This window comes from Bufo gargarizans, chromosome 2, assembly GCF_014858855.1.
Source record: "Bufo gargarizans isolate SCDJY-AF-19 chromosome 2, ASM1485885v1, whole genome shotgun sequence".
Lineage (NCBI taxonomy): Eukaryota > Metazoa > Chordata > Amphibia > Anura > Bufonidae > Bufo > Bufo gargarizans.
The window spans coordinates 38,783,050-38,809,676 of NC_058081.1; the positions used below are offsets into that span (position 1 = coordinate 38,783,050).

At 42.2% G+C, this 26,627-nt stretch overlaps 2 protein-coding genes across 3 annotated transcripts in view; both read left to right on the top strand.

The window, feature by feature from the left end:
- The window catches only part of LOC122927177 (intercellular adhesion molecule 5-like), a 23,467-nt gene extending 14,240 nt beyond the window's left edge, over window positions 1-9,227 (top strand). For both annotated transcript variants that reach the window (XM_044278783.1, XM_044278782.1), the window contains exons 3-7: window positions 1,074-1,385; window positions 3,334-3,621; window positions 5,415-5,686; window positions 7,719-7,952; window positions 9,088-9,227. In XM_044278783.1, coding sequence (XP_044134718.1) covers window positions 1,074-1,385; window positions 3,334-3,621; window positions 5,415-5,518 — 704 coding nt within the window. In that variant the 3' untranslated portion in view covers window positions 5,519-5,686; window positions 7,719-7,952; window positions 9,088-9,227. The remainder of the gene's footprint in view (window positions 1-1,073; window positions 1,386-3,333; window positions 3,622-5,414; window positions 5,687-7,718; window positions 7,953-9,087) is intronic.
- On the top strand, window positions 7,142-24,041 carry LOC122925566 (intercellular adhesion molecule 5-like). Its single transcript, XM_044276926.1, has 4 exons — window positions 7,142-7,172; window positions 7,719-7,864; window positions 9,121-9,355; window positions 23,139-24,041. The coding sequence occupies exons 1-4, from the start codon at window positions 7,142-7,144 to the stop codon at window positions 23,342-23,344; spliced, it is 618 nt and encodes a 205-aa protein (XP_044132861.1). The 3' UTR covers window positions 23,345-24,041.
- Window positions 24,042-26,627: the final 2,586 nt, after the last annotated feature.

Consider the following 26,627-nt stretch of genomic DNA (forward strand, 5'->3'; position numbering starts at 1 on the left):
TATTTAATTCAGAGCTATAGCCACTCCCCTGCCAATAACTGTCAATCAGCAGCAGGTGGGTGGAGAGAGTCAGGAGCTCATGAATATTCATGACTCATCATTATCAGCTGGAGATTTTCAATACAAGATGTTAGCAGATTGACTGGGTCAATTAAAGAAAGTGACTCAGCATTTTGCTAAGAGAATCAGTCACTTATTTATGTTGCCCTTAGTTAGGACACCATAAAACTGGTGACAGGTTCCCTTTAAGGGGGTGGGGCACTGTGGAGGTCATTATTAAGGGGCAGGGTGCTGTGGAGGTCACTGTTAAAGGGGATGGGGCACTATGGAGGTCACTGTTAAAGGGGATGGGGCACTGTGGAGGTCACTATTAAGGGGAAAGGATGCTGTTGAGGACATTGTTAAGGGGCAGGGCACTGTAGAAGTCACTGTTAACTGTTAAGGGGTGGGGTGCTGTGGAGGTCACTGTTAACGGGGTGAGGCGATGTGGAGGTCACTATTAAAGGGGCGTGGTGCTGTTAAGGTCACTGTTAAGGGGGCAGGGCCCTGTGGAGATCACTGTTAAGGGGGCAGGGCATTGTAAAAGTCACTGTTAAGGGAGCGGGGTGTTGTGGAGGTCACTATTATGGTGGACACTGTGGATATCTTTCAAGCACACATACATTAAAGGAAGTAGATGAAACATACCCGTGATAAGCCGGGTCATCCTGCTAGTTACAAAATAAATATAAAAACAATACTTATGTAACCCCAGTCCTGATCAGAGAGCTATGAGAGGGCAGGGCTGCCAGTGGTGCTGGTGCCGATGGGTCAATTACCTTACAGATTGTTGTCTAGACTAGATAAAATTGTAACAAACTTTCATCTGTGAGAAGTATATTAGATCACTACGCATTTTTAGCCACTGGAGGATGGAAGGCAACAGTACTCCATTCACTGGCAGCAAACAGGGAACTTGAAAATGGAAATGAAGCACAGTGTTTGTCAGACGTTTGGACCAGTTCATGGTGAGTAATGCAAACCAAACAGCGTCTCCCAATGTTAACATGAATATACCTGTGATGTTGTTGCAGCTCTGCCTTCCGACATCACTATAGACCTGCAGACGGAGCTACAGGAAGGAAACGAATATACCATCAACTGTACGGTTCATGAAGTTGCTCCTCTGGAGTATCTTACCATATACATCAGCAGAGGAGAGGATGTCATTGACACAAAATCATATGAAGGACCACACGTGGTGAACAGAAGGACTGTGAGTCACTTACATACATTCACAGCTCGTCGCAGTGACAACCTTAAGGACTTCTCCTGTGAGGCCGTCTTACGACTGGGGTCAGAGGTCCACACATTCAAGTCCACGGAGATAACCGTACAGACCTACAGTAAGTGGGATCACAAGTCTGGAACTTATGTCTTCTCCTAGAGAATGCTAATTATTGTTAAGGGTCAAAAATTTTAAGAAAGAAAATAAAAATAAAAATGGTAACCACTAGGGGGAGCTCCCAGTTTGTGAATGTACTATTTAGCTTAACAGGAGCTGTACAGAAGGTCATTGCCACATATGGTGTAAACTTTGCAGACTTTTTGCGCAGCGAAATTGCGTGAGCGTGAAATCTGTGGCTTTTACAGTAGCAGCAAAGTGGGTTGGAGTTTAACAGATCTTATCCACACACTACAGAAATTTTAAATGAGCAACATGTCAATTTATGCTGTGCATCTCCTTCATGGATTTCAGCACAATCACTGCATGTAACCGCACCCTAAAAATCCCTACGCAGTGAGCTCCCGCCCAGTGCGTTTTCATCCTCGCCTTCTGAGAGTCCTACCTTTTTTATTTTTCAATGACATTGCTGTATGAGGGCTAGTTTTTTGCAGGACCGGTTATTAATGGCACATATAACGCATTGCGAAATGAGGTTGGGAATTCAGAAATTTTTTGCAGTTTTTTACAGCGTTTTACAGGTCAGTACGACTAGGGCAATACCAAATTTATATAGTTTTTTTTTATAGTGCTTATATTTAATTCGTCTCCAGTTTTTTTGCGATTAATACAGCCCGAACGGCTTAACATGCAGACTCTGCGTTTCGAGGCTCTCGGCGTTGAGAGGTGTGCTACGTATTTTTGTAGTCCATCGGATTTTTTTTTTTCAATTAATTTATGTTTAAAAATAAAGAAAAATACCCCATAGAAATGAATGGCGGGATGTTCGGAGATTCAAATGTCTAGCCACGACCCAGTCTCACAAACACAGTACACACGCAGGGCCCCTTTTCTCACCCGCACACTGTCAGCTCTTTTCAAGAACTATGGGGGTCATTTGTCAAACTGGTGTAAAGAAGAATTGGCTTAGTTGCCCACAGCAACCAATCAGATTCCACCTTTTATTTTTAAGAGCTCCTTTGGAAAATGAAAGGTGAAATCTGATTGGTTGCTATGGGCAACCAAGCCAGTTCTACTTTACACCAGTTTGATAAATTTTCCCCTATGTATTTCCTTCAGGAAATGTCAATCTAGTTATGTTTTACTACCTTTGCACAACTCCTGTTTATATCTCGCCATATTTTGAAAGCCATAACTTTTTATTTTTCCAGTGATATGTGGGGTGAAGGTTTGCTCTTTGTGGCAAGCTGTAATCTTATTGGTACCAGTTTGGGGTAAATGCAACTGTTTGATCACTTTTCATTCCTTTTTTTTTGAGAGATGAGACTAACAGCAAACAACCAGAAAGTATTTTTATTTTTTTAGTTAGAGTGTTCACCTATGTGGTTTAGATAATATGATAATTTTATAGTTACAGACTCTGAAATACCAATTTTATGGAGTTTTTTTTATTGGTTTATTTTTTAACATCAAGCAATGTGTAAGGAGAAAATGTGATTTTTTTTAATTTTATTTTTTACATAGTTTAATTTCTTTTTTATTTCCACTAGGAGACTAAAGGATAGTTTGTTATACCTCTCTCATTCACACTGACACGCAGCCTACTAGATCTGCCTTCTGTAGACAGCAGATATGGAGGCCATTGACATTGTGACTGATGTGGCAAGCACTGAGCACCAGGGTTCTGGGGTTTCCCTTTGTCTAACCGCTTAGATGCCGTGGTCGCTATTGACGGTGGCATCCAAGGAGTTAAACTGCTGGAATTAAAGTAATCTCTAGTCCTGGTTGCGACATGAGCCGGGCTCCTGTGATATTCAGAGTACTGTGACAGCAACCACGAGATCACTATGACTAAATATCTGGCGTGGGGCGTTCAGGGGTTAATGCACAATAATATGGCCTTTCATACAGATTTTGATCAGTCTCATGTCTTTTTCTTATAATATTAGCACTGCCAGAAGCTCCTGTAATAAACATCAAGAAATGGATAGAAAATGGGACCTCATTTACAGCCGAGTGTCTCGTTGCCAATGGATTTCCTCCACAAAACATCAGCCTGAGGATGGTCTTTGAAGACACCTTACTCAATGTCACTCCTGTCACGACAAATGAAGGAACCGTAAAGAGCACGACTCAGCTGTCTGCGGATTTTTCAGACTTAGGACATAAAACCATCAGATGTGAAGCTCACTTATTTATTTTGTCCTTGGAGAGTAGTGTGAATGTGAATATTTATGGTAAGTTGTTGGGATCATGTCATATGGGGATCTTGAGGTTCTTTCTTTCTGACTCTACCAGATCACAGTGCCCCCTCACAGCAGTGGCGTACATAGAGAAGTAAGGGCCCCATAGCAAGGATCAAACCAGGCCCCCCACACAGGACAGAAGGGTTTCTGCCTAAACTCTTTTCAATGACTCTTGGGCCATTTTTCCACTGCTTCATTTGCTAAAAGTTGTTCCTTTAGAGCGGGGTGCACAACCTGCGGCCCGGGGGGGCCACATGCGGCCCTTAATACCATTCTGTGCGGCCCCCAACCATCTGGTAACAGACATGTATGTCTATGTCTTGTGGCTGCTCACATGTATCTTTCATGTATTTTCCCATTAGATGGGAGTCCTGGAAGTGTAACTAGACATTTATGATACATACTGTATGTTCAATATGCCATAAAAATTGTATTTCAGTTGGTAATACCCCTTTAAGTTTTATTTTCGGCCCTTGGAATTGGTTCAGGCTCACAACGTGGCCCCCAACCAGAAAAGGTTGTGCACCCCTGCTTTAGAGGGTAGAGTCCTGACCAAGTTTTCACCTCCAATAGAAGAGGAGATAATCCCAACTAAGACTGGGCCCCCTCTTGTCCTGGGCCCCATAGCAGTCGCATGGTCTGCCGCTATGGTAGTTACGCCCCTACGTCCATGCCTGCACCCAGTGGTGTTGTCATGAACCACCTTCCCATGCAACAATCATGGCTGTGAGGTGGGGTAAACCTCTCAGGTAGCCTGAGATTGTGTAGATGTCTCAGTGAAACAGACCACTGACTGTCTATGGACAGCCTAAAAATGACTGACTTTATTCCATTTTGTTGTCTGCTGTCTTTCCCAAGGGAAAACTTTAAGGCAACGATTGCAGGATTGGTTGTGAGATGAACGGCCATTTGCCCGATCATTGTCGCGTGGAAGCATGACCCAATGTCCTTTCTTGGCATGATCATGGCTTTAAACCACTGGGGTGAACAACACGCAGCCACCACTGGGATGTTGGTGTGGGATTCACAACAAAGTACTGGCAGCAAAATCCACAGTGTGAACATAGCCTAATGATAAGGTGGTTGACATGCTGTATCGTAGATCTATATCAATTGTTCACTTAAGGGGGTTATCCCATGATTAATGTAAGAAAGGAAAATCATACATTATCTAGTACATGACAACCTCATCTTAAAAAAATAATAAAGAGCTAAGGAGGTCTGTACAAGGTTTAGCTCCATTTAATGGCGCTAAACAGTGAGCGGCAAAGAAATTATAACAAAAAAGGCAGAAAATGCTGGTTACAGCTGTAAAATATGTGGTGGATTTTGACACTTGCCATGTGAACATAGCCTAAGATAGGATTGTTACCTTTCCTGTCTGGCGGGATGAATGTCTTTGGAACTCCAAGAAGTAGATGTCTGATTGACATAGACCGCTGCCTGTCAATGGACGTCCTAAGAATTACTGACTTCACGTTTCATCTCAGCATTGTGTAAATAGCAGTGGTCGGGGCTCTGACATAGTGTCCTACATATGAATGGGATGTGATCAATAGAGTCACGTTGGGCGCCACCTTGGCTTGTGAAACATAGAGCAGATTTATTCAAATCACCAAGCTTTGGTAAATCTTTCAAGGTTTCCCATGTTGGGGTCTCAGGTGGATTTTCTCCTAGCAGTACTTGTAGTAGTCCTGTCTGGATACAACCTAGCCAGAATATGCTATGCCATTAGGTGATGGTGGGCTGTGTATTCTCATTGTAATATCAATCCTCTTTTCCAGAACTTCCTACTGTGGATCTGAGTCTTTCAGAACAACACTGTAAACCAGGAGGAGAACGTGACCGCTACCTGTCAATCAACCAACAAAGTTCCAGGGGCTTATAGTCTCACCATTACTGTGGATGGTAAAGAAGAGAAGACGGGGCAGACCTCTGTGATCCCACACATTCACTGCAAGCCAAAGGACTCCGAGCCTTCCCGTCACCTGCACGGCTTATATTACCGAAAATACAAACATATCCCAGTCTTCAACACAGGGCCTAGAAGTACATTGTAAGTGACTTGTAGAAATCTCTGAGATACACAACTAACACCTGGGGAAAAAGATAGATAGAGGCATGGGATTCAGCCGGTTCCCTCCAGTTCTCCAGATCCGATTGTTAAAATTACAGCCGGATCAGAGAACCGTGTTACCCGCTGAGTCCCAATCTGGTGCTCTGGCGGCGGCTAGCTGGAGACGTTTGCTCTCATTGCTTCGCACGCCGCTGATAGCTCTTTAGTTGGGTGGTATGTGTGTGTAGTGTATATAGGGTGTATTTATGTGTGTAGTGTATATAGGATGTATTTATGTGTATGTGTGTAGTGTATATAGGGTGTATTTATGTGTGTAGTGTATATAGGATGTATTTATGTGTATGTGTGTAGTGTGTATATAGGGTGTATTTATGTGTATGTGTGTAGTGTATATAGAGTGTATGTATATGTAAATGTGTCGTGACGCCGCGTGTCCAACGTTGAGTAGGGAACCTGTTGTTAAAACTTCGAATCCCACCCCTGGATGGATAGATAGATATGAGATAGATAAATAGATATGAGATAGATAGATAGATATGAGATAGATAGATAGATATGAGATAGATAGATAGATAGATAGATAGATAGATAGATAGATATGAGATAGATAGATAGATAGATAGATATGAGATAGATAGATAGATAGATAGATAGATAGATAGATAGATATGAGATAGATAGATAGATAGATAGATAGATAGATAGATAGATATGAGATAGCTAGATAGATATGAGATAGATAGATAGATAGATAGATAGATAGATATGAGATAGATAGATAGATAGATATGAGATAGATAGATAGATAGATATGAGATAGATAGATAGATAGATATGAGATAGATAGATAGATATGAGATAGATAGATAGATATAATAGATTGATAGATAGAAAGATAATAGATATTAGTTAGTTAGATAGATGATAGATATTAGATAGACAGATAGTCAGATATATAGATAATAGATAGATATTAGATAGAGTTCAGAAAAAAGCAGCACAGCTCCCAGTTGGTGGGTGCTATTACTCCAAGACCCAAGGACAATGTCTTGCTAGCAATACTTGCGGCAACACTCCTAAGTCCACCGTGAAAAAATACGTTTCTTTATTCACCCATTCCGCGTTTTAGCCCCATTGAGCAGAGCTAAAAAGTAGCATGAGTGAATGAAGAGAAAATATTTTTTTCCCCACAGACTTTGAGAGTGCTGCCTTACTTTTTTGGAGGATAAATAGATAGATAATGGGATAGAAAGATATGAAAAACATTAGATGGACAAGATGGATAGGCAGAGTTGCAGGGAGGAGGGGGTTAACACTTCTAGTAGTTGGAAGGGGCTCTGAGGGGGAACACAAGAAGTGGCGGGCAGGAGTTCTGTTCAGTGTACCAGCAAGTGGCAGGGGTGCAGCCGGAGGAGACAAAAGTACATTGGATAAATGAAGGAGGAAAGAAGATGGCAGGGGCTCTGTGAGGCTGTGAGAGAAGGATGGGGGCAGGGGGCACAGTAGGGGGCAGGGGGGTCTATGGAGAAAAACAAACTCTGCCTTAATGAGGCAGTAAAAACTATTAAACAAGTATTGAAGCTGTTGCCTGTCCAGAACACAGACCGGCAGCAGCTTAGGAGCTCCCTCCACATAGAAGAGACAGGGCAGACTCGCTTACTGACCATCTCCATCTCTTCTGGCTGCTGCGGTCTCCAGTACATCTTTACCTCTTTCACTGGCAGCATGTCACCTTGGTCTAAGAAGGAACTGGAGAAGAGGGGGACATGCCCACAATAAGGGGCCTGGTTAACTTCTACATTTTTATCATCGGAGGCCAGTAGCAGCAGGTTTTTGATGATGATCAGTTGCATGAGGTTGAAATAGGTGTGAACCAGTGGAGTATTAACATATGGGCACTTTGGGCAGCTATGGGGCCCCCAGGAGCTTCGGGCCCTGGGCGGCCGCCCAAACCTTCCATAATGTCATCCATGATTACTATGTGATCTTTATTGTTTCTCTTTCCATTCAGACCCTCCAGAGTTCTCTGAAACTTCGTGCCCCTCATCTTTACTTCTGGTAGAAGGAAAGACCCCACTTTCGTGTGAGGCTGATGGAAACCCAAGGCCGATAGTAAACTGTGAAGCCGATGGACGCTCTATCACTGACGCGGTTACAGTAACAAGAGACATGTCTGGGAATTATACATGTACTGCAATGAACCTGGGAGGAGGCACATTGAAGCTGGTCAGCGTCACCGTGCAATGTATGTCTGCCGCTCTCTATGACCCAGACCTCCTCCTCATTACAATGCTCTGTACAATATAGTGAAACACGTTTCAGCGCACACCTCGTCATAAATTAAGCCCGTGCTCCGAAACAGAAATCTAGGAAAGCTCAGAGCCGCTGTAGATTTCTAGCTTCATTTGCGCCATAAATAATAAACTTGTGGCAGCTGCTGGCCACGAACCCTTCCCGCCCTTGCTATGTCCCCTTTAGGAAAAGTAGGGGGGTGGGCACAGTGGAAGAACCGGTGGAAGATGATAAATCTCCCCCTATATCTCCGATCTCCCTGCTTACTTCTCCCTGCAGCGCCACCACAGGGGAAATTAAGCATTACATCATAAGTATTGAAATCAATTTAAAAGGGTCTTCCCCGCCTTAAACCCATTTTTATTTTGTTTTTCCTAATGTAAAAAAACACACTCTCCTGCTCCCAGCACCAAGGCTCTGTTCAGCGGTCCTTCAAGTCTCAGCCGTAATATTCCGGACAGGGTCAGGTGCACCGCTGCAGCCATTCCCTGGGAGAAACTAAGAATGGGTGGAACCCAATTTATTATCTAATAGGGTATTTGAAATTACTTTAAATAGTCTATTTAGACATTTCTTCCTAATATCTGTATCTGGGAAAACTGGGTGAGATCAAATTTGTTGTTATATCTTCATATCTTCCGCTTCTATATCTCTTTTGTACAAGGGAGATCAGGCGAAAGGTGGGTGACCTCTGTGGGACCACGATCATCACCTACATGTTCCTGAAACAGATATAATGAAGAAGTAGGTGGACAGAATTAGAAAGTCACTGAAAAACAGTTCTCCCTCTCTCCTATAGGTGGCAGTAGAGGAGAGTAGAAAAGTGCTAATTTGCATATTTTTTTCCCAGGAAGCATTGCATTAAAGTCTCCTCAATTATACAGGTTCTCCAGAAAAAATATCCTACTGAAGCCATTTAGGGGGAAATTCTCTGTAATGGCCAATGAGATAATATAGATTATCATATGCTATAGATTATCTGAATCTACCTAGCACTGTGACCGGCCTCCGGAATTCTTTGCCCCTCCCCCTTGGCAATCATATTGTGCACTACTCATAGAAATGACCTTTTTTCTCTTTTTCCTCAGATCCACCAACGAACCCAAATGTGACTGTTTCAGACAAATGAAACGATCGAATTAGGAAACCCACTAAACATAACATGCAGTTCGGAAGGGTTGCCAGCACCTACTTACAGCTGGCTGGTCCCCGAGAATGCCGACGTGACATACTCCCCGGATAAAAGCTCGGTCATTATTCACACAGCAGCAGAGACCCATGCTGGAACATACACGTGTGTGGTCAGGAACGCACATGGAGAAGTGGAAGCAAAGCAGGAGGTGACGATTGCTCCGGGTGAGTAGTAATGTCAAAGGAAAAGAAGAGCGCCACTCTTATACAAAGGCCATGTTGGATACTGCAGCTCAGCCCCATTCTTGTCACTACAGGTCATGTTTTAGAAAACAAAACATAAGAATAAAACATAAAAACAATCTACAAATACAAATCTCTAATTCAAAAATGTTCATATTGTCCTCAGTAATTCCTAAAAAACAGCAATAGCAGTTATTACAATGTTCATAGGGGTTGTCATCGACCCTGACTACAGTATAAGCCCCCTTAACACAAAATGATGTTACATACAGCCTGGTCCATAAATATTGGGACATCAACACAATTCTAACATTTTTGGCTCTATACACCACCGCAATGGATTTGAAATGAAACAAACAAGATGTGCTTTACCTGCAGACTGTCAGCTTTAATTTGAGGTATTTACATCCAAATCAGGTGAACGGTGCAGGAATTACAACAGTTTGCAGATGTGCCTCCTACTTGTTAAGGGACCAAAAGTAATGGGACATAATAATAATCATAAATCAAACTTTCACTTTTTAATACTTGGTTGCAAATCCTTTGCAGTCAATTACAGTCTGAAGTCTGGAACGCATAGACATCACCAGACGCTGGGTTTCATCCCTGGTGATGCTCTGCCAGGCCTCTACTGCAACTGTCTTCAGCTCCTGCTTGTTCTTGGGGCATTTTTCCTTCAGTTTTGTCTTCAGCAAGTGAAATGCATGCTCAATCGGATTCAGGTCAGGTGATTGATTTGGCCATTGCATAACATTCCACTTCTTTCCCTTAAAAAACTCTTTGGTTGCTTTTGCAGTATGCTTTGGGTCATTGTCCATCTGCACTGTGAAGCGCCATCCAATGAGTTCTGAAGCATTTGGCTGAATATGAGCAGATAATATTGCCCGAAACACTTCAGAATTCATCCTGCTGTTTTTGTCAGCAGTCACATCATCAATAAATACAAGAGAACCAGTTCCATTGGCAGCTATACATGCCCACGCCATGACACTACCACCACCATGCTTCACTGATGAGGTGGTATGCTTAGGATCATGAGCAGTTCCTTTCCTTCTCCATACTCTTCTCTTCCCATCACTCTGGTACAAGTTGATCTTGGTCTCATCTGTCCATAGGATCTTGTTCCAGAACTGTGAAGGCTTTTTTAGGTGTTGTTTGGCAAACTCTAATCTTGCCTTCCTGTTTTTGAGGCTCACCAATGGTTTACATCTGGTGGTGAACCCTCTGTATTCACTCTGGTGAAGTCTTCTCTTGATTGTTGACTTTGACACACATACACCTACCTCCTGGAGAGTGTTCTTGATCTGGCCAACTGTTGTGAAGGGTGTTTTCTTCACCAGGGAAAGAATTCTTCGGTCATCCACCACAGTTGTTTTCCGTGGTCTTCCAGGTCTTTTGGTGTTGCTGAGCTCACCGGTGCGTTTCTTCTTTTTAAGAATGTTCCAAACAGTTGTTTTGGCCAGGCCTAATGTTTTTGCTATCTCTCTGATGGGTTTGTTTTGTTTTTTCAGCCTAATGATGGCTTGCTTCACTGATAGTGACAGCTCTTTGGATCTCATCTTGAGAGTTGACAGCAACAGATTCCAAATGCAAATAGCACACTTGAAATGAACTCTGGACCTTTTATCTGCTCGTTGTAATTGGGATAATGAGGGAATAACACACACCTGGCCATGGAACAGCTGAGAAGCCAATTGTCCCATTACTTTTGGTTCCTTAACAAGTGGGAGGCACATATGCAAACTGTTGTAATTCCTACACCGTTCACCTGATTTGGATGTAAATACCCTCAAATTAAAGCTGACAGTCTGCAGTTAAAGCACATCTTGTTTGTTTCATTTCAAACCCATTGTGGTGGTGTATAGAGCCAAAAATGTTAGAATTGTGTCCATGTCCCAATATTTATGGACCTGACTGTATATGGAGGACTGGCCTTTGGTTACATGGCACCCTATGCGAGAAGTCCTCCCCCCCTCCCCCAACCCACATACCTTCACAACCATGCACGACCACCACATTTCCCTCTATGGGACTTTAGAAAATAGCTGAGCACTGACTATTTTCAGAAGTTCTGTACAGTGAATGGAGAAGATGACAGGCAGACACAGTAGCTGTGGTGCCATACCAAGCCCAGTAGACAAATACAGCACCAGAACCAAACCCAGTACATAAATACAGCACTAAGAACCAAGCATGCAATGTAAATAGAGCTCCAAAACCGAGCTCAGTACATAAATACAGCTCCAAAGCCAATCACGGTACTTAAACAGAGCTCAAGAAGCAAGCCCAGTGCATAAATACAGCACCATAACCCTGCTCATTACATACATACAGCACCAGAACCAAACTCAGTCCATAAATACAGCACCAGAACCAAACTCAGTCCATAAATACAGCACCAGAACCAAGCTCAGTCCATAAATACAGCACCAGAACCAAACTCAGTCCATAAATACAGCACCAGAACCGAGCACAGTACATAAATACAGCACCAGAACAAAACTCAGTCCATAAATACAGCACCAGAACCGAGCACGGTATATAAATACAGCACCAGAACCAAACTCAGTACATAAATACAGTACCGGAACCAAACTCAGTCCATAAATACAGCACCAGAACCGAGCACGGTATATAAATACAGCACCAGAACAAAACTCAGTCCATAAATACAGCACCAGAACAAAACTCAGTACATAAATACAGTACCAGAACAAAACTCAGTCCATAAATACAGCACCAGAACCGAGCATGGTATATAAATACAGCACCAGAACCAAACTCAGTCCATAAATACAGCACCAGAACCAAGCACAGTATATAAATACAGCACCAGAACAAAACTCAGTCCATAAATACAGTACCAGAACCAAACTCAGTCCATAAATACTGCACCAGAACCGAGCACGGTACATAAATACAGCACCAGAACCAAACTCAGTATATAAATACAGTACCATAACCAAACTCAGTCCATAAATACAGCATCAGAACCAAACTCAGTCTATAAATACAGCACCAGAACCAAACTCAGTCTATAAATACAGCACCAGAACCAAACTCAGTCTATAAATACAGCACCAGAACCAAACTCAGTACATAAATACAGTACCAGAACCAAACCCAGTACATAAATACAGTACCAGAACAAAACTCAGTACATAAATACAGCACCAGAACCAGAACCAAGATCAGACCATAAATACAGCACCAGAACCGAGCACAGTACATAAATACAGCACCAGAACAAAACTCAGTCCATAAATACAGCACCAGAACCGAGCACGGTATATAAATACAGCACCAGAACCAAACTCAGTACATAAATATAGTACCGGAACCAAACTCAGTACATAAATACAGCACCAGAACCGAGCACGGTATATAAATACAGCACCAGAACAAAACTCAGTCCATAAATACAGCACCAGAACAAAACTCAGTACATAAATACAGTACCAGAACAAAACTCAGTCCATAAATACAGTACCAGAACCGAGCACGGTATATAAATACAGCACCAGAACCAAACTCAGTCCATAAATACAGCACCAGAACCAAGCACGGTATATAAATACAGCACCAGAACAAAACTCAGTCCATAAATACAGTACCAGAACCAAACTCAGTCCATAAATACTGCACCAGAACCGAGCACGGTACATAAATACAGCACCAGAACCAAACTCAGTATATAAATACAGTACCATAACCAAACTCAGTCCATAAATACAGCACCAGAACCAAACTCAGTCTATAAATACAGCATCAGAACCAAACTCAGTCTATAAATACAGCACCAGAACCAAACTCAGTCCATAAATACAGCACCAGAACCAAACTCAGTGCATAAATACAGTACCAGAACCAAACCCAGTACATAAATACAGTACCAGAACAAAACTCAGTACATAAATACAGCACCAGAACCAAACTCAGTACATAAATACAGAACCAGAACCAAGATCAGTCCATAAATACAGCACCAGAACCGAGCACAGTACATAAATACAGCACCAGAACAAAACTCAGTCCATAAATACAGCACCAGAACCGAGCACGGTATATAAATACAGCACCAGAACCAAACTCAGTACATAAATACAGTACCGGAACCAAACTCAGTCCATAAATACAGCACCAGAACCGAGCACGGTATATAAATACAGCACCAGAACAAAACTCAGTCCATAAATACAGCACCAGAACAAAACTCAGTACATAAATACAGTACCAGAACAAAACTCAGTCCATAAATACAGCACCAGAACCGAGCACGGTATATAAATACAGCACCAGAACCAAACTCAGTCCATAAATACAGCACCAGAACCAAGCACGGTATATAAATACAGCACCAGAACAAAACTCAGTCCATAAATACAGTACCAGAACCAAACTCAGTCCATAAATACTACACTAGAACCGAGCACGGTACATAAATACAGCACCAGAACCAAACTCAGTATATAAATACAGTACCATAACCAAACTCAGTCCATAAATACAGCACCAGAACCAAACTCAGTCTATAAATACAGCTTCAGAACCAAACTCAGTCTATAAATACAGCACCAGAACCAAACTCAGTCTATAAATACAGCACCAGAACCAAACTCAGTACATAAATACAGTACCAGAACCAAACCCAGTACATAAATACAGTACCAGAACAAAACTCAGTACATAAATACAGCACCAGAACCAAACTCAGTACATAAATACAGAACCAGAACCAAGATCAGTACATAAATACAGAACCAGAACCAAACTCAGTATATAAATACAGCACCAGAACCAAACTCAGTATATAAATACAGCACCAGAACCAAACTCAGTCCATAAATACAGCACCAGAACCAAACTCACTACATAAATACAGCACCAGAACCAAACTCAGTCCATAAATACAGCACCAGAACCAAACTCAGTATATAAATACAGCACCAGAACCAAACTCAGTCCATAAATACAGCACCAGAACCAAACTCAGTCCATAAATACAGTACCAGAACCAAACGCAGTCCATAAATACAGCACCAGAACCGAGCACGGTATATAAATACAACACCAGAACCAAACTCAATACATAAATACAGCACCAGAACCAAACTCAGTCCATAAATACAGCACCAGAACCAAACTCAGTACATAAATACAGCACCAGAACCAAACTCAGTACATAAATACAGTACCGGAACCAAACTCAGTCCATAAATACAGCACCAGAACCGAGCACGGTATATAAATACAGCACCAGAACAAAACTCAGTCCATAAATACAGCACCAGAACAAAACTCAGTCCATAAATACAGCACCAGAACCGAGCACGGTATATAAATACAGCACCAGAACAAAACTCAGTCCATAAATACAGCACCAGAACAAAACTCAGTCCATAAATACAGCACCAGAACCGAGCACGGTATATAAATACAACACCAGAACCAAACTCAGTATATAAATACAGCACCAGAACCAAACTCAGTCCATAAATACAGCACCAGAACCAAACTCAGTACATAAATACAGCACCAGAACCAAACTCAGTACATAAATACAGTACCGGAACCAAACTCAGTCCATAAATTCAGCACCAGAACCGAGCACGGTATATAAATACAGCACCAGAACAAAACTCAGTCCATAAATACAGCACCAGAACAAAACTCAGTCCATAAATACAGCACCAGAACCGAGCACGGTATATAAATACAACACCAGAACCAAACTCAGTATATAAATACAGCACCAGAACCAAACTCAGTCCATAAATACAGCACCAGAACCAAACTCAGTACATAAATACAGCACCAGAACCAAACTCAGTACATAAATACAGTACCGGAACCAAACTCAGTCCATAAATACAGCACCAGAACCGAGCACGGTATATAAATACAGCACCAGAACAAAACTCAGTCCATAAATACAGCACCAGAACAAAACTCAGTCCATAAATACAGCACCAGAACCGAGCACGGTATATAAATACAGCACCAGAACCAAACTCAGTCCATAAATACAGCACCAGAACCGAGCACGGTATATAAATACAGCACCAGAACAAAACTCAGTCCATAAATACAGCACCAGAACAGAGCACGGTACATAAATACAGCAGCAGAACTAAACTCAGTACATAAATACAGTACCAGAACCAAACTCAGTCCATAAATACAGCACCAGAACCGAGCACGGTACATAAATACAGTACCAGAACCAAACTCAGTACATAAATACAGCACCAGAACCGAGCACGGTACATAAATACAGCACCAGAACCAAACTCAGTCTATAAATACAGCACCAGAACCAAACTCAGTCTATAAATACAGCACCAGAACCAAACTCAGTCCATAAATACAGCACCAGAACCAAACTCAGTCCATAAATACAGCACCAGAACCAAACGCAGTACATAAATACAGAACCAGAACCAAACTCAATACATAAATACAGCACCAGAACCGAGCACAGTATATAAATACAACACCAGAACCAAACTCAGTATATAAATACAGCACCAGAACCAAACTCAGTCCATAAATACAGCACCAGAACCAAACTCAGTACATAAATACAGCACCAGAACCAAACTCAGTACATAAATACAGCACCAGAACCGAGCACGGTATATAAATACAGCACCAGAACCAAACTTAGTCCATAAATACAGCACCAGAACCGAGCACGGTATATAAATACAGCACCAGAACAAAACTCAGTCCATAAATACAGCACCAGAACCGAGCACGGTATATAAATACAGCACCAGAACCAAACTCAGTCCATAAATACAGCACCAGAACCGAGCACGGTATATAAATACAGCACCAGAACAAAACTCAGTCCATAAATACAGCACCAGAACAAAACTCAGTACATAAATACAGTACCAGAACCAAACTCAGTACATAAATACAGTACCAGAACCAAACTCAGTCCATAAATACAGCACCAGAACAGAGCACGGTACATAAATACAGCACCAGAACAGAGCACGGTACATAAATACAGCACCAGAACCAAACTCAGTCTATAAATACAGCACCAGAACCAAACTCAGTCTATAAATACAGCACCAGAACCAAACTCAGTCTATAAATACAGCACCAGAACCAAACTCAGTACATAAATACAGCACCAGAACCAAACTCAGTATATAAATACAGCACCAGAACCAAACTCAGTCCATAAATACAGCACCAGAACCGAGCACGGTATATAAATACAGCACCAGAACAAAACTCAGTCCATAAATACAGCACCAGAACAGAGCACAGTACATAAATACTGCACCAGAACCAAACTCAGTACATAAATACAGTACCAGAACCAAACTCAGTCTATAAATACAGCACCAGAACCAAAGCAGTCCATAAATACAGCACCAGAACCAAACGCAGTACATAAATACAGAACCAGAACCAAACTCAATACATAAATACAGCACCAGAACCAAACTCAGTATATAAATACAGCACCAGAACCGAGCACAGTATATAAATACAACACCAGAACCAAACTCAGTATATAAATACAGCACCAGAACCAAACTCAGTCCATAAATACAGCACCAGAACCAAACTCAGTACATAAATACAGCACCAGAACCAAACTCAGTACATAAATACAGTACCGGAACCAAACTCAGTCCATAAATACAGCACCAGAACCGAGCACGGTATATAAATACAGCACCACAACCAAACTTAGTCCATAAATACAGCACCAGAACCGAGCACGGTATATAAATACAGCACCAGAACAAAACTCAGTCCATAAATACAGCACCAGAACCGAGCACGGTATATAAATACAGCACCAGAACCAAACTCAGTCCATAAATACAGCACCAGAACCGAGCACGGTATATAAATACAGCACCAGAACAAAACTCAGTCCATAAATACAGCACCAGAACAGAGCACGGTACATAAATACAGCACCAGAACCAAACTCAGTACATAAATACAGTACCAGAACCAAACTCAGTCCATAAATACAGCACCAGAACAGAGCACGGTACATAAATACAGTACCGGAACCAAACTCAGTACATAAATACAGCACCAGAACAGAGCACGGTACATAAATACAGCACCAGAACCAAACTCAGTCTATAAATACAGCACCAGAACCAAACTCAGTCTATAAATACAGCACCAGAACCAAACTCAGTCTATAAATACAGCACCAGAACCAAACTCAGTACATAAATACAGCACCAGAACCAAACTCAGTACATAAATACAGCACCAGAACCAAACTCAGTATATAAATACAGCACCAGAACCAAACTCACTCTATAAATACAGCACCAGAACCAAACTCAGTATATAAATACAGCACCAGAACCAAACTCAGTCCATAAATACAGTACCAGAACCACACGCAGTCCATAAATACAGCACCAGAACCAAACTCAGTACATAAATACAGAACCAGAACCAATATCAGTACATAAATACAGAACCAGAACCAAGATCAGTCAATAAATACAGCACCAGAACCAAACTCACTACATAAATACAGCACCGGAACCAAACTCAGTACATAAATACAGCACCGGAACCAAACTCAGTCCATAAATACAGTACCAGAACCAAACACAGTCCATAAATACAGCACCAGAACCAAACTCAGTACATAAATACAGAACCAGAACCAAACTCAATACATAAATACAGCACCAGAACCAAACTCAGTACATAAATACAGCACCAGAACCAAACTCAGTCCATAAATACAGTACCAGAACCAAATGCAGTCCATAAATACAGCACCAGAACCAAACTCAGTCCATAAATACAGCACCAGAACCAAAGTCAGTACATAAATACAGCACCAGAACCAAACTCAGTCCATAAATACAGCACCGGAACCAAACTCAGTCCATAAATACAGTACCAGAACCAAACACAGTCCATAAATACAGCACCAGAACCAAACTCAGTACATAAATACAGAACCAGAACCAAACTCAATACATAAATACAGCACCAGAACCAAACTCAGTACATAAATACAGCACCAGAACCAAACTCAGTCCATAAATACAGCACCAGAACCGAGCACGGTATATAAATACAGCACCACAACCAAACTTAGTCCATAAATACAGCACCAGAACCGAGCACGGTATATAAATACAGCACCAGAACAAAACTCAGTCCATAAATACAGCACCAGAACCGAGCACGGTATATAAATACAGCACCAGAACCAAACTCAGTCCATAAATACAGCACCAGAACCGAGCACGGTATATAAATACAGCACCAGAACAAAACTCAGTCCATAAATACAGCACCAGAACAGAGCACGGTACATAAATACAGCACCAGAACCAAACTCAGTACATAAATACAGTACCAGAACCAAACTCAGTCCATAAATACAGCACCAGAACCGAGCACGGTACATAAATACAGTACCGGAACCAAACTCAGTACATAAATACAGCACCAGAACAGAGCACGGTACATAAATACAGCACCAGAACCAAACTCAGTCTATAAATACAGCACCAGAACCAAACTCAGTCTATAAATACAGCACCAGAACCAAACTCAGTCTATAAATACAGCACCAGAACCAAACTCAGTACATAAATACAGCACCAGAACCAAACTCAGTACATAAATACAGCACCAGAACCAAACTCAGTATATAAATACAGCACCAGAACCAAACTCACTCTATAAATACAGCACCAGAACCAAACTCAGTATATAAATACAGCACCAGAACCAAACTCAGTCCATAAATACAGTACCAGAACCACACGCAGTCCATAAATACAGCACCAGAACCAAACTCAGTACATAAATACAGAACCAGAACCAATATCAGTACATAAATACAGAACCAGAACCAAGATCAGTCAATAAATACAGCACCAGAACCAAACTCACTACATAAATACAGCACCGGAACCAAACTCAGTACATAAATACAGCACCGGAACCAAACTCAGTCCATAAATACAGTACCAGAACCAAACACAGTCCATAAATACAGCACCAGAACCAAACTCAGTACATAAATACAGAACCAGAACCAAACTCAATACATAAATACAGCACCAGAACCAAACTCAGTACATAAATACAGCACCAGAACCAAACTCAGTCCATAAATACAGTACCAGAACCAAATGCAGTCCATAAATACAGCACCAGAACCAAACTCAGTCCATAAATACAGCACCAGAACCAAAGTCAGTACATAAATACAGCACCAGAACCAAACTCAGTCCATAAATACAGCTCCTGAACCAAACTCAGTCCATAAATACAGCTCCAGAACCAAACTCAGTCCATAAATACAGCACCGGAACCAAACTCAGTCCATAAATACAGCACCAGAACCGAGCACGGTACATAAATACAGCACCAGAACCAAACTCAGTACATAAATACAGCACCAGAACCAAGCACGGTACATAAATACAGTACCAGAACCAAACTCAGTACATAAATACAGCACCAGAACAGAGCACGGTACATAAATACAGTACCAGAACCAAACTCAGTACATAAATACAGCACCAGAACCAAACTCAGTACATAAATACAGCACCAGAACCAAACTCAGTCTATAAATACAGCACCAGAACCAAACTCAGTCTATAAATACAGCACCAGAACCAAACTCAGTCTATAAATACAGCACCAGAACCAAACTCAGTACATAAATACAGCACCAGAACCAAACTCAGTACATAAATACAGCACCAGAACCAAACTCAGACTATAAATACAGCACCAGAACCAAACTCAGTACATAAATACAGCACCAGAACCAAACTCAGTCTATAAATACAGCACCAGAACCAAACTCAGTATATAAATACAGCACCAGAACCAAACTCAGTCCATAAATACAGTACCAGAACCACACACAGTCCATAAATACAGCACCAGAACCAAACTCAGTACATAAATACAGAACCAGAACCAAGATCAGTACATAAATACAGCACCAGAACCAAACTCAGTCCATAAATACAGCACCGGAACCAAACTCAGTCCATAAATACAGCACCGGAACCAAACTCAGTCCATAAATACAGCACCAGAACCAAACTCAGTACATAAATACAGAACCAGAACCAAACTCAATACATAAATACAGCACCAGAACCAAACTCAGTACATAAATACAGCACCAGAACCATACTCAGTCCATAAATACAGTACCAGAACCAAACACAGTCCATAAATACAGCACCAGAACCAAACTCAGTCCATAAATACAGCACCAGAACCAAAGTCAGTCCATAAATACAGCACCAGAACTAAACTCAGAACATAAATACAGCACCAGAACCAAGATCAGTCCATAAATACAGCACCAGAACCAAAACAGGTCCGCACAGATATTATTCGCATAGTCAGGTTAGCCCTTGACATATAAGTATGTAAAGTGTGAATCTGCAGGTCCCAGCTTGGCCTGGACGGGTGTGACGTATGCTGGGAGTGGTAGTTTCACAGAAGAGAATGCTACCAACGCTGTGGACCATATGCGTGACTACAGCACTGATCAGACAACGTTTACATGTAGTCACTTACAGGTGGCACCTCAGGTGGCATCTCCTTTCTGTGATCTCTCCCAGCTCGTCTCTGCCGCCCAGATGTCTTCAGCTTCTCACCCTACATACTAACACATACTGTGCCACGGAATACGATCATACCACACACTATGCCCACTGAAAATAATGCACCACACACAGTGGTAGTGCCTCCTTATATAGTGCCACATATTCTGTGCCCCATGAATATATAGCTCATGCTCTGTGCCCCTGTATATAGTGCCACACGTGTTGCATCCCCGGTATATAGTGCCAGGTTTTGTGCCCTCTTATATAGTGCCAGGATCTGAGATCCCTTCATATAGCGCCTCTTGTTCTGTATCTCCTTAATATGGTGCCAAGTTCTGTGCCCCTTTATATAGTCCCAGGATCTGTGCCCCTTTATATAGTCCCAGGATCTCTGCCCCTTTATATAGTGCCTCTTCTTCTGTGCCCCCCTTTAGTGTCCTAAGCTCTGTGTCCCCTTGTCATGCCTCATTTTCTGTGCCTCCTACAGTGTCCCATGGTCTGCGCCTCCCTAAAGTGTGCCCAAAATGTTGCAATTGTGGCATGTGCCTGCTCTTTCATAGTGGTGCACCCTCGCAGTAAGACTAACTTGTTAGGCCCCTTACACAGTAGAATGCCCCTTTAGTGACCCCCCACAGTAAAAAGCCCCTTTAATGCCCCATCAGAGTAGAATTACCTTGTTGTGTCCCTGAACAGTAGTTATGCCCCCATAGTGCCGCCTCACACTGGTTATGCCCACATAGAGCCCACACACATTAGCTATGCCCCCTTAGTGCCCCCACATAATAGGCATGCCCCCTTAATAACCACACACAGTAGTTATACTGCTCAAGTGTCCCCATAGAGTAAAATGCCTCCTTAACATCCCTACACAGTAAAAGGCCCACTTACTGCCCAAATCGAGTAGTGCTGCCATCTTAGTGCCCCTCTCCAGTAGTGCTGCCCTCTTAGTGCCCCCATCCAGTAGTGCTGCCCTCTTAGTGCCCACCATCCAGTAGTGCTGTCCCTTTTGATGCCCCCATCTAGTAGTGCTGCCCTCTTAGTGCCCCCATCCAGTAGTGCTGCCCCCTTAGTGCCCCCATCCAGTAGTGCTGCCCTCTTAGTGCCCCCATCCAGTAGTGCTGCTCTCTTAGTGCCCACCATCCAGTAGTGCTGCCCTCTCAGTGCCCCCATCCAGTAGTGCTGCCCTCTAAGTGCCCCCATCCAGTAGTGCTGCTCTCTTAGTGCCCACCATCCAGTAGTGCTGCCCCTTTTGGTGCCCCCATCCAGTAGTGCTGCCCTTTTGGTGCCCCCATCCAGTAGTGCTGCACTTTTGGTGCCCCCATCTAGTAGTGCTGCACTTTTGGTGCCCCCATCCAGTAGTGCTGCCCTCTCACTGCCCCCATCCAGTAGTGCTGCCCTCTTAGTTCCCCATCCAGTAGTGCTGCTCTCTTAGTGCCCACCTTCCAGTAGTGCTGCCCCTTCTGGTGCCCCATCCAGTAGTGCTGCCCTTTTGGTGCCCCCATCCAGTAGTGCTGCACTTTTCGTGCCCCCATCCAGTAGTGCTGCACTTTTGGTGCCCCCATCCAGTAGTGCTGCCCTCTCAGTGCCCCCATCCAGTAGTGCTGCTCTCTTAGTGCCCACCTTCCAGTAGTGCTGCCCCTTTTGGTGCCCCCATCCAGTAGTGCTGCCCTTTTGGTGCCCCCATCCAGTAGTGCTGCACTTTTGGCGCCCCCATCCAGTAGTGCTGCACTTTTCGTGCCCCCATCCAGCAGTGCTGCCCAAACATAACATAATAAAAAACATAACAAAAAAATATATATATTTAGTATCACAATAATTGTTGGTTATTATAGTGAAAATGGCAGAATTGCACTTTTTTCACCACATAAATTTTTTTTTTTGCATATTTAATACAAGATATGGTAGTTAAAATTGTTCCATTGGAAAATACAATTTGTCCCACAAAAAAATAAGCCCTCACAAGACTGTCTGAACGGAAAACAATTATGGCTCTTGTAGGGTGGGGAGGAAAAAGCGAAAATGGGTCCAGGCCTTAAAAGGTTAATCACAGTTCCACCCCCCCTCCTCCCATTTTCTAGTCTACTATGCTGCTTGGCTGTGTCAGTCTTCACTGTAGTTCTGGCATTCTATTCATATATTTCCGCTTTCCTTTACAGATGATTTTACAACAAGACTGTTCATCGGTCTAGCGTGCGGTCTAGCTGCCTTAGGCCTCCTTGCTGGCATTATAAGCCTGGTACGGTACATTGGCTGGAAGCAAGGCCGAAAGGGATTCTATGCGCTGTGGAGGAAAACCCCCGACCAACGTCAGCAGAATGGAAACATCCCAGAGCCCCCCGCCAACAGCACATCTTGCGTCTAATATTAAGACTATTGGAACCTGATAACTCAGACGCTGAGATGGAGCAATGTGAAAGCGGACTGCTGAGTAAGCCGCCAGGCTGGGAGCAGCCAATCAGAGCCATGCCTGACAGTCTCCTTGGAAACCAAATTGTGGTGAACAGGAAAAGGGAGCCAATCAGATTCCAGCAGTGAAAGCAGTGACCTGATTGGTTGCTGTGAATCAGAAGAAAGGTGTTACCCATAGCAACCAATCAGATTCCAGCTGACAGTTAAAAAAACAGAAGTCACAAGAACACATCTTCTCCTTCACCGCACATGTCTGTACACAAGGCTCCCCTCCCCCAGCCTTCCCAGAGAGAGGTTTTTATATGTTTTTATGTTTTCTATCAGTTACTCCTGTGGTAATGTTCATTATGTGGATCCTGAACACAAGGGCCAGACGTCCATCTGTCTGTCTATCAGGAGTGGCCACAGACCCTACAGGGAAACCTCCTGGTGGTCCAATGCCCAGGGGGCGCCTGAGCCCTCCGGAGACCGCCGGTCACATCGTGATCTGATGCCCCAGCCGAGTACAACACGTGCTGTCCTTAGTCTATCTATTATCTATCTATCTCCTATCCATCCATCCATCTATCCATCTATCTCAGATCTATGTATTTCATATCTATCTATCTAATATCTCTCTATCTATTATCTATCTCATATCTATGTATTTCATATCTATCTATTCATCTATCTCTACCTAATATCTATCTATTATCTATCTATTTATTATCTATCGATCTATCTATCTCTATTTCACATCTCCTATCTATCTCCTATCTATCTATCTCCTATCTATCTATCTATCTATCTATCTATTATCTATCTATCTCCTATCTATTATCTATCTATCTATTATCTATCTCATATATTCTATCTCATATCTTCTATCTATCTAATATCTATCTATCTATCTATCTATCTATCTATCTATCTATCTATCTCCTATCTATCTATCTATCTATCTATTATCTATCTCATATCTTCTATCTCATATCTTCTATCTATCTAATATCTATCTATCTATTTATCTATCTCATATCTATCTATCTATCTATCTATTCATCTATCTACCTAATCACAGACTCAGAGACTGGTATGACATATGCAGGTCCTCCACAATCATTTGTTTTCTTGTGAATGTGTTACTATATCATACTGCAGAGTAATGCGTCGTCGGTGTATTCTGTCCATCTCAGGTGTAATGTCACATTAGGTGATTTATAGTTTTATTGTCGGTGTTGTTTTATTGTTCACTTCTGAAATAAGCTAGATAATGTATTTAGAACTACTCATATTTAAAGGACAACTCCACCTTTCAGTATGCACACATAGACCGTCCCCTACCCTTTATTCATGGATGGATATGTACTATTGTGTGTTTCACAAGAGATGATTGTGTTATAGTGTGTCACACAGTGTCTATCCTATGTCCTATATGTGCAGCCACCCAGTGGTTGCCATTTACAGCTAGCATGTGGTGATATTGTATTGAATTTGTTTAATGAAAAATTGGAGAAAATTAGAGCTAAGGTAAGGGCTGACCCATTGTGTAGATAGATAGATAGATAGATAGATAGATATGAGATAGATATATAGATGATAGATAGATAGATAGATAGATAGATAGATAGATAGATATGAGATTAGATAGATAGATAGATAGATAGATAGATAGATAGATAGATATGAGATTAGATAGCTAGCTTTACAAGATAAATAATAGGGTGACGTGTAACTGTCTTTTTAGTGTGTAGGGGCAGGAATATAAATGTTATTACAAAGAGTATGCTAAACTATTCACCTGGGCTGTAGCAATCAGCGCTGACACACAGGAACATAGTATACTTAATGTCAGTGCTGCACACTGCAGCCCTGCTCCTCTCCCTACCTTCCCAGCACTAACCAGAGGCATACTAGGAAGAAAAAGGGGAGCCCTGTGGCAAGTGACCAGCTCTGACAGCAGATCCAATGCATTATGGAGCATATCATTTTAGTTTTTCAGTAAAATAAATGACACATGTAGAAAGGCAAGGCAGGGGAAGGAGGCAGCACCTGGGGAAGGAGACCAGAGGCAGGCTGAGAATCCTGGACTTACATCTGGGAAGGGAACACTTTAGAGGCCACTTTATTAGAAAACGGCTTCTAAAGGTTTCATCACCAACATCTAGGCTGCAGAGATCTGCGCTGACACACAGGAACGTAGTACACTTACTGTCAGTGCTGCACACTGCAGCCCTGCTCCTCTCTCTATCTTCCAAGCACTAACCAGAGACATACTGGGAATATCAGGGGAACACTTCAGCATATAAAATGCAGTATAGAACAACATATAACATTTGTTTTTAGCAAAATAATGTAGACATTTAGGGAGACATGGTGTGGGAAGGAACCAGCAACTGGAACTGGGAGAGCAGAGGCAGGCTGAGAATCCTGTCCCTGCATCTCACAGTGAAGGTCACATATTAGAAGAACACCTTATAGCTCTGCCCCTACACATTAATACAAACAAATAAATAAAACAACCGTTTTTTACATGATCCCAATTTGCCTGCAAAGATATAAATGGTAGAGGTGTAAGGGTATGATCATACATGTGTCATGGCTTCTGCTCCTAGCATAAGCTATAGCGCTGTAGTGGATCCTTTGCACATATCCCAATGGCATTCAGCTGATTTCTGATGATTTATGTCTGGGCTACGTCATGGACTCTTGATGACAAGAATAATGCTGCCTGCAATATGTGAATATGTAATAATAATATCATGTAAGGTTGTCTGCCTTATAGATCCACTAGAGGGAGCACCACATATTGTTTTATACCTAAGTGCTATGCATAAACAGTATGCTGTGAGCTCCCTCTAGTGGTGGCTGAAGGTAAACAGAATCTTACCTTTTAATTCTATGTCTGTGCAGGGGATTTGGAGCAGTGTATCAGAAAAATGGTGCTCTCTTCCCTATAAAGATAGATTAAGACAGTATTGTAAGGTGGAACTGTGCTTTAAGTGTTTGCTGTCTTATTTTGTATGTGAGAGTTACGAGACACTCTCTCTGTTACTGTATATACAACCAGGAAGATGTCACTCCAAGTCCTCAGTCTGTAATGTCCGATGCAATCAATTTCTACTGGTCAGAACTGACGTGTAACAGTAATGGTAAGTGACCATGGCAGAATGTATGGACTCCTTAGTTTTCTATTGGATGGACCTGTCATCTTTACAAGAAGTCATGCTGTATAAGACTGAAGAGAAGATCTAGAA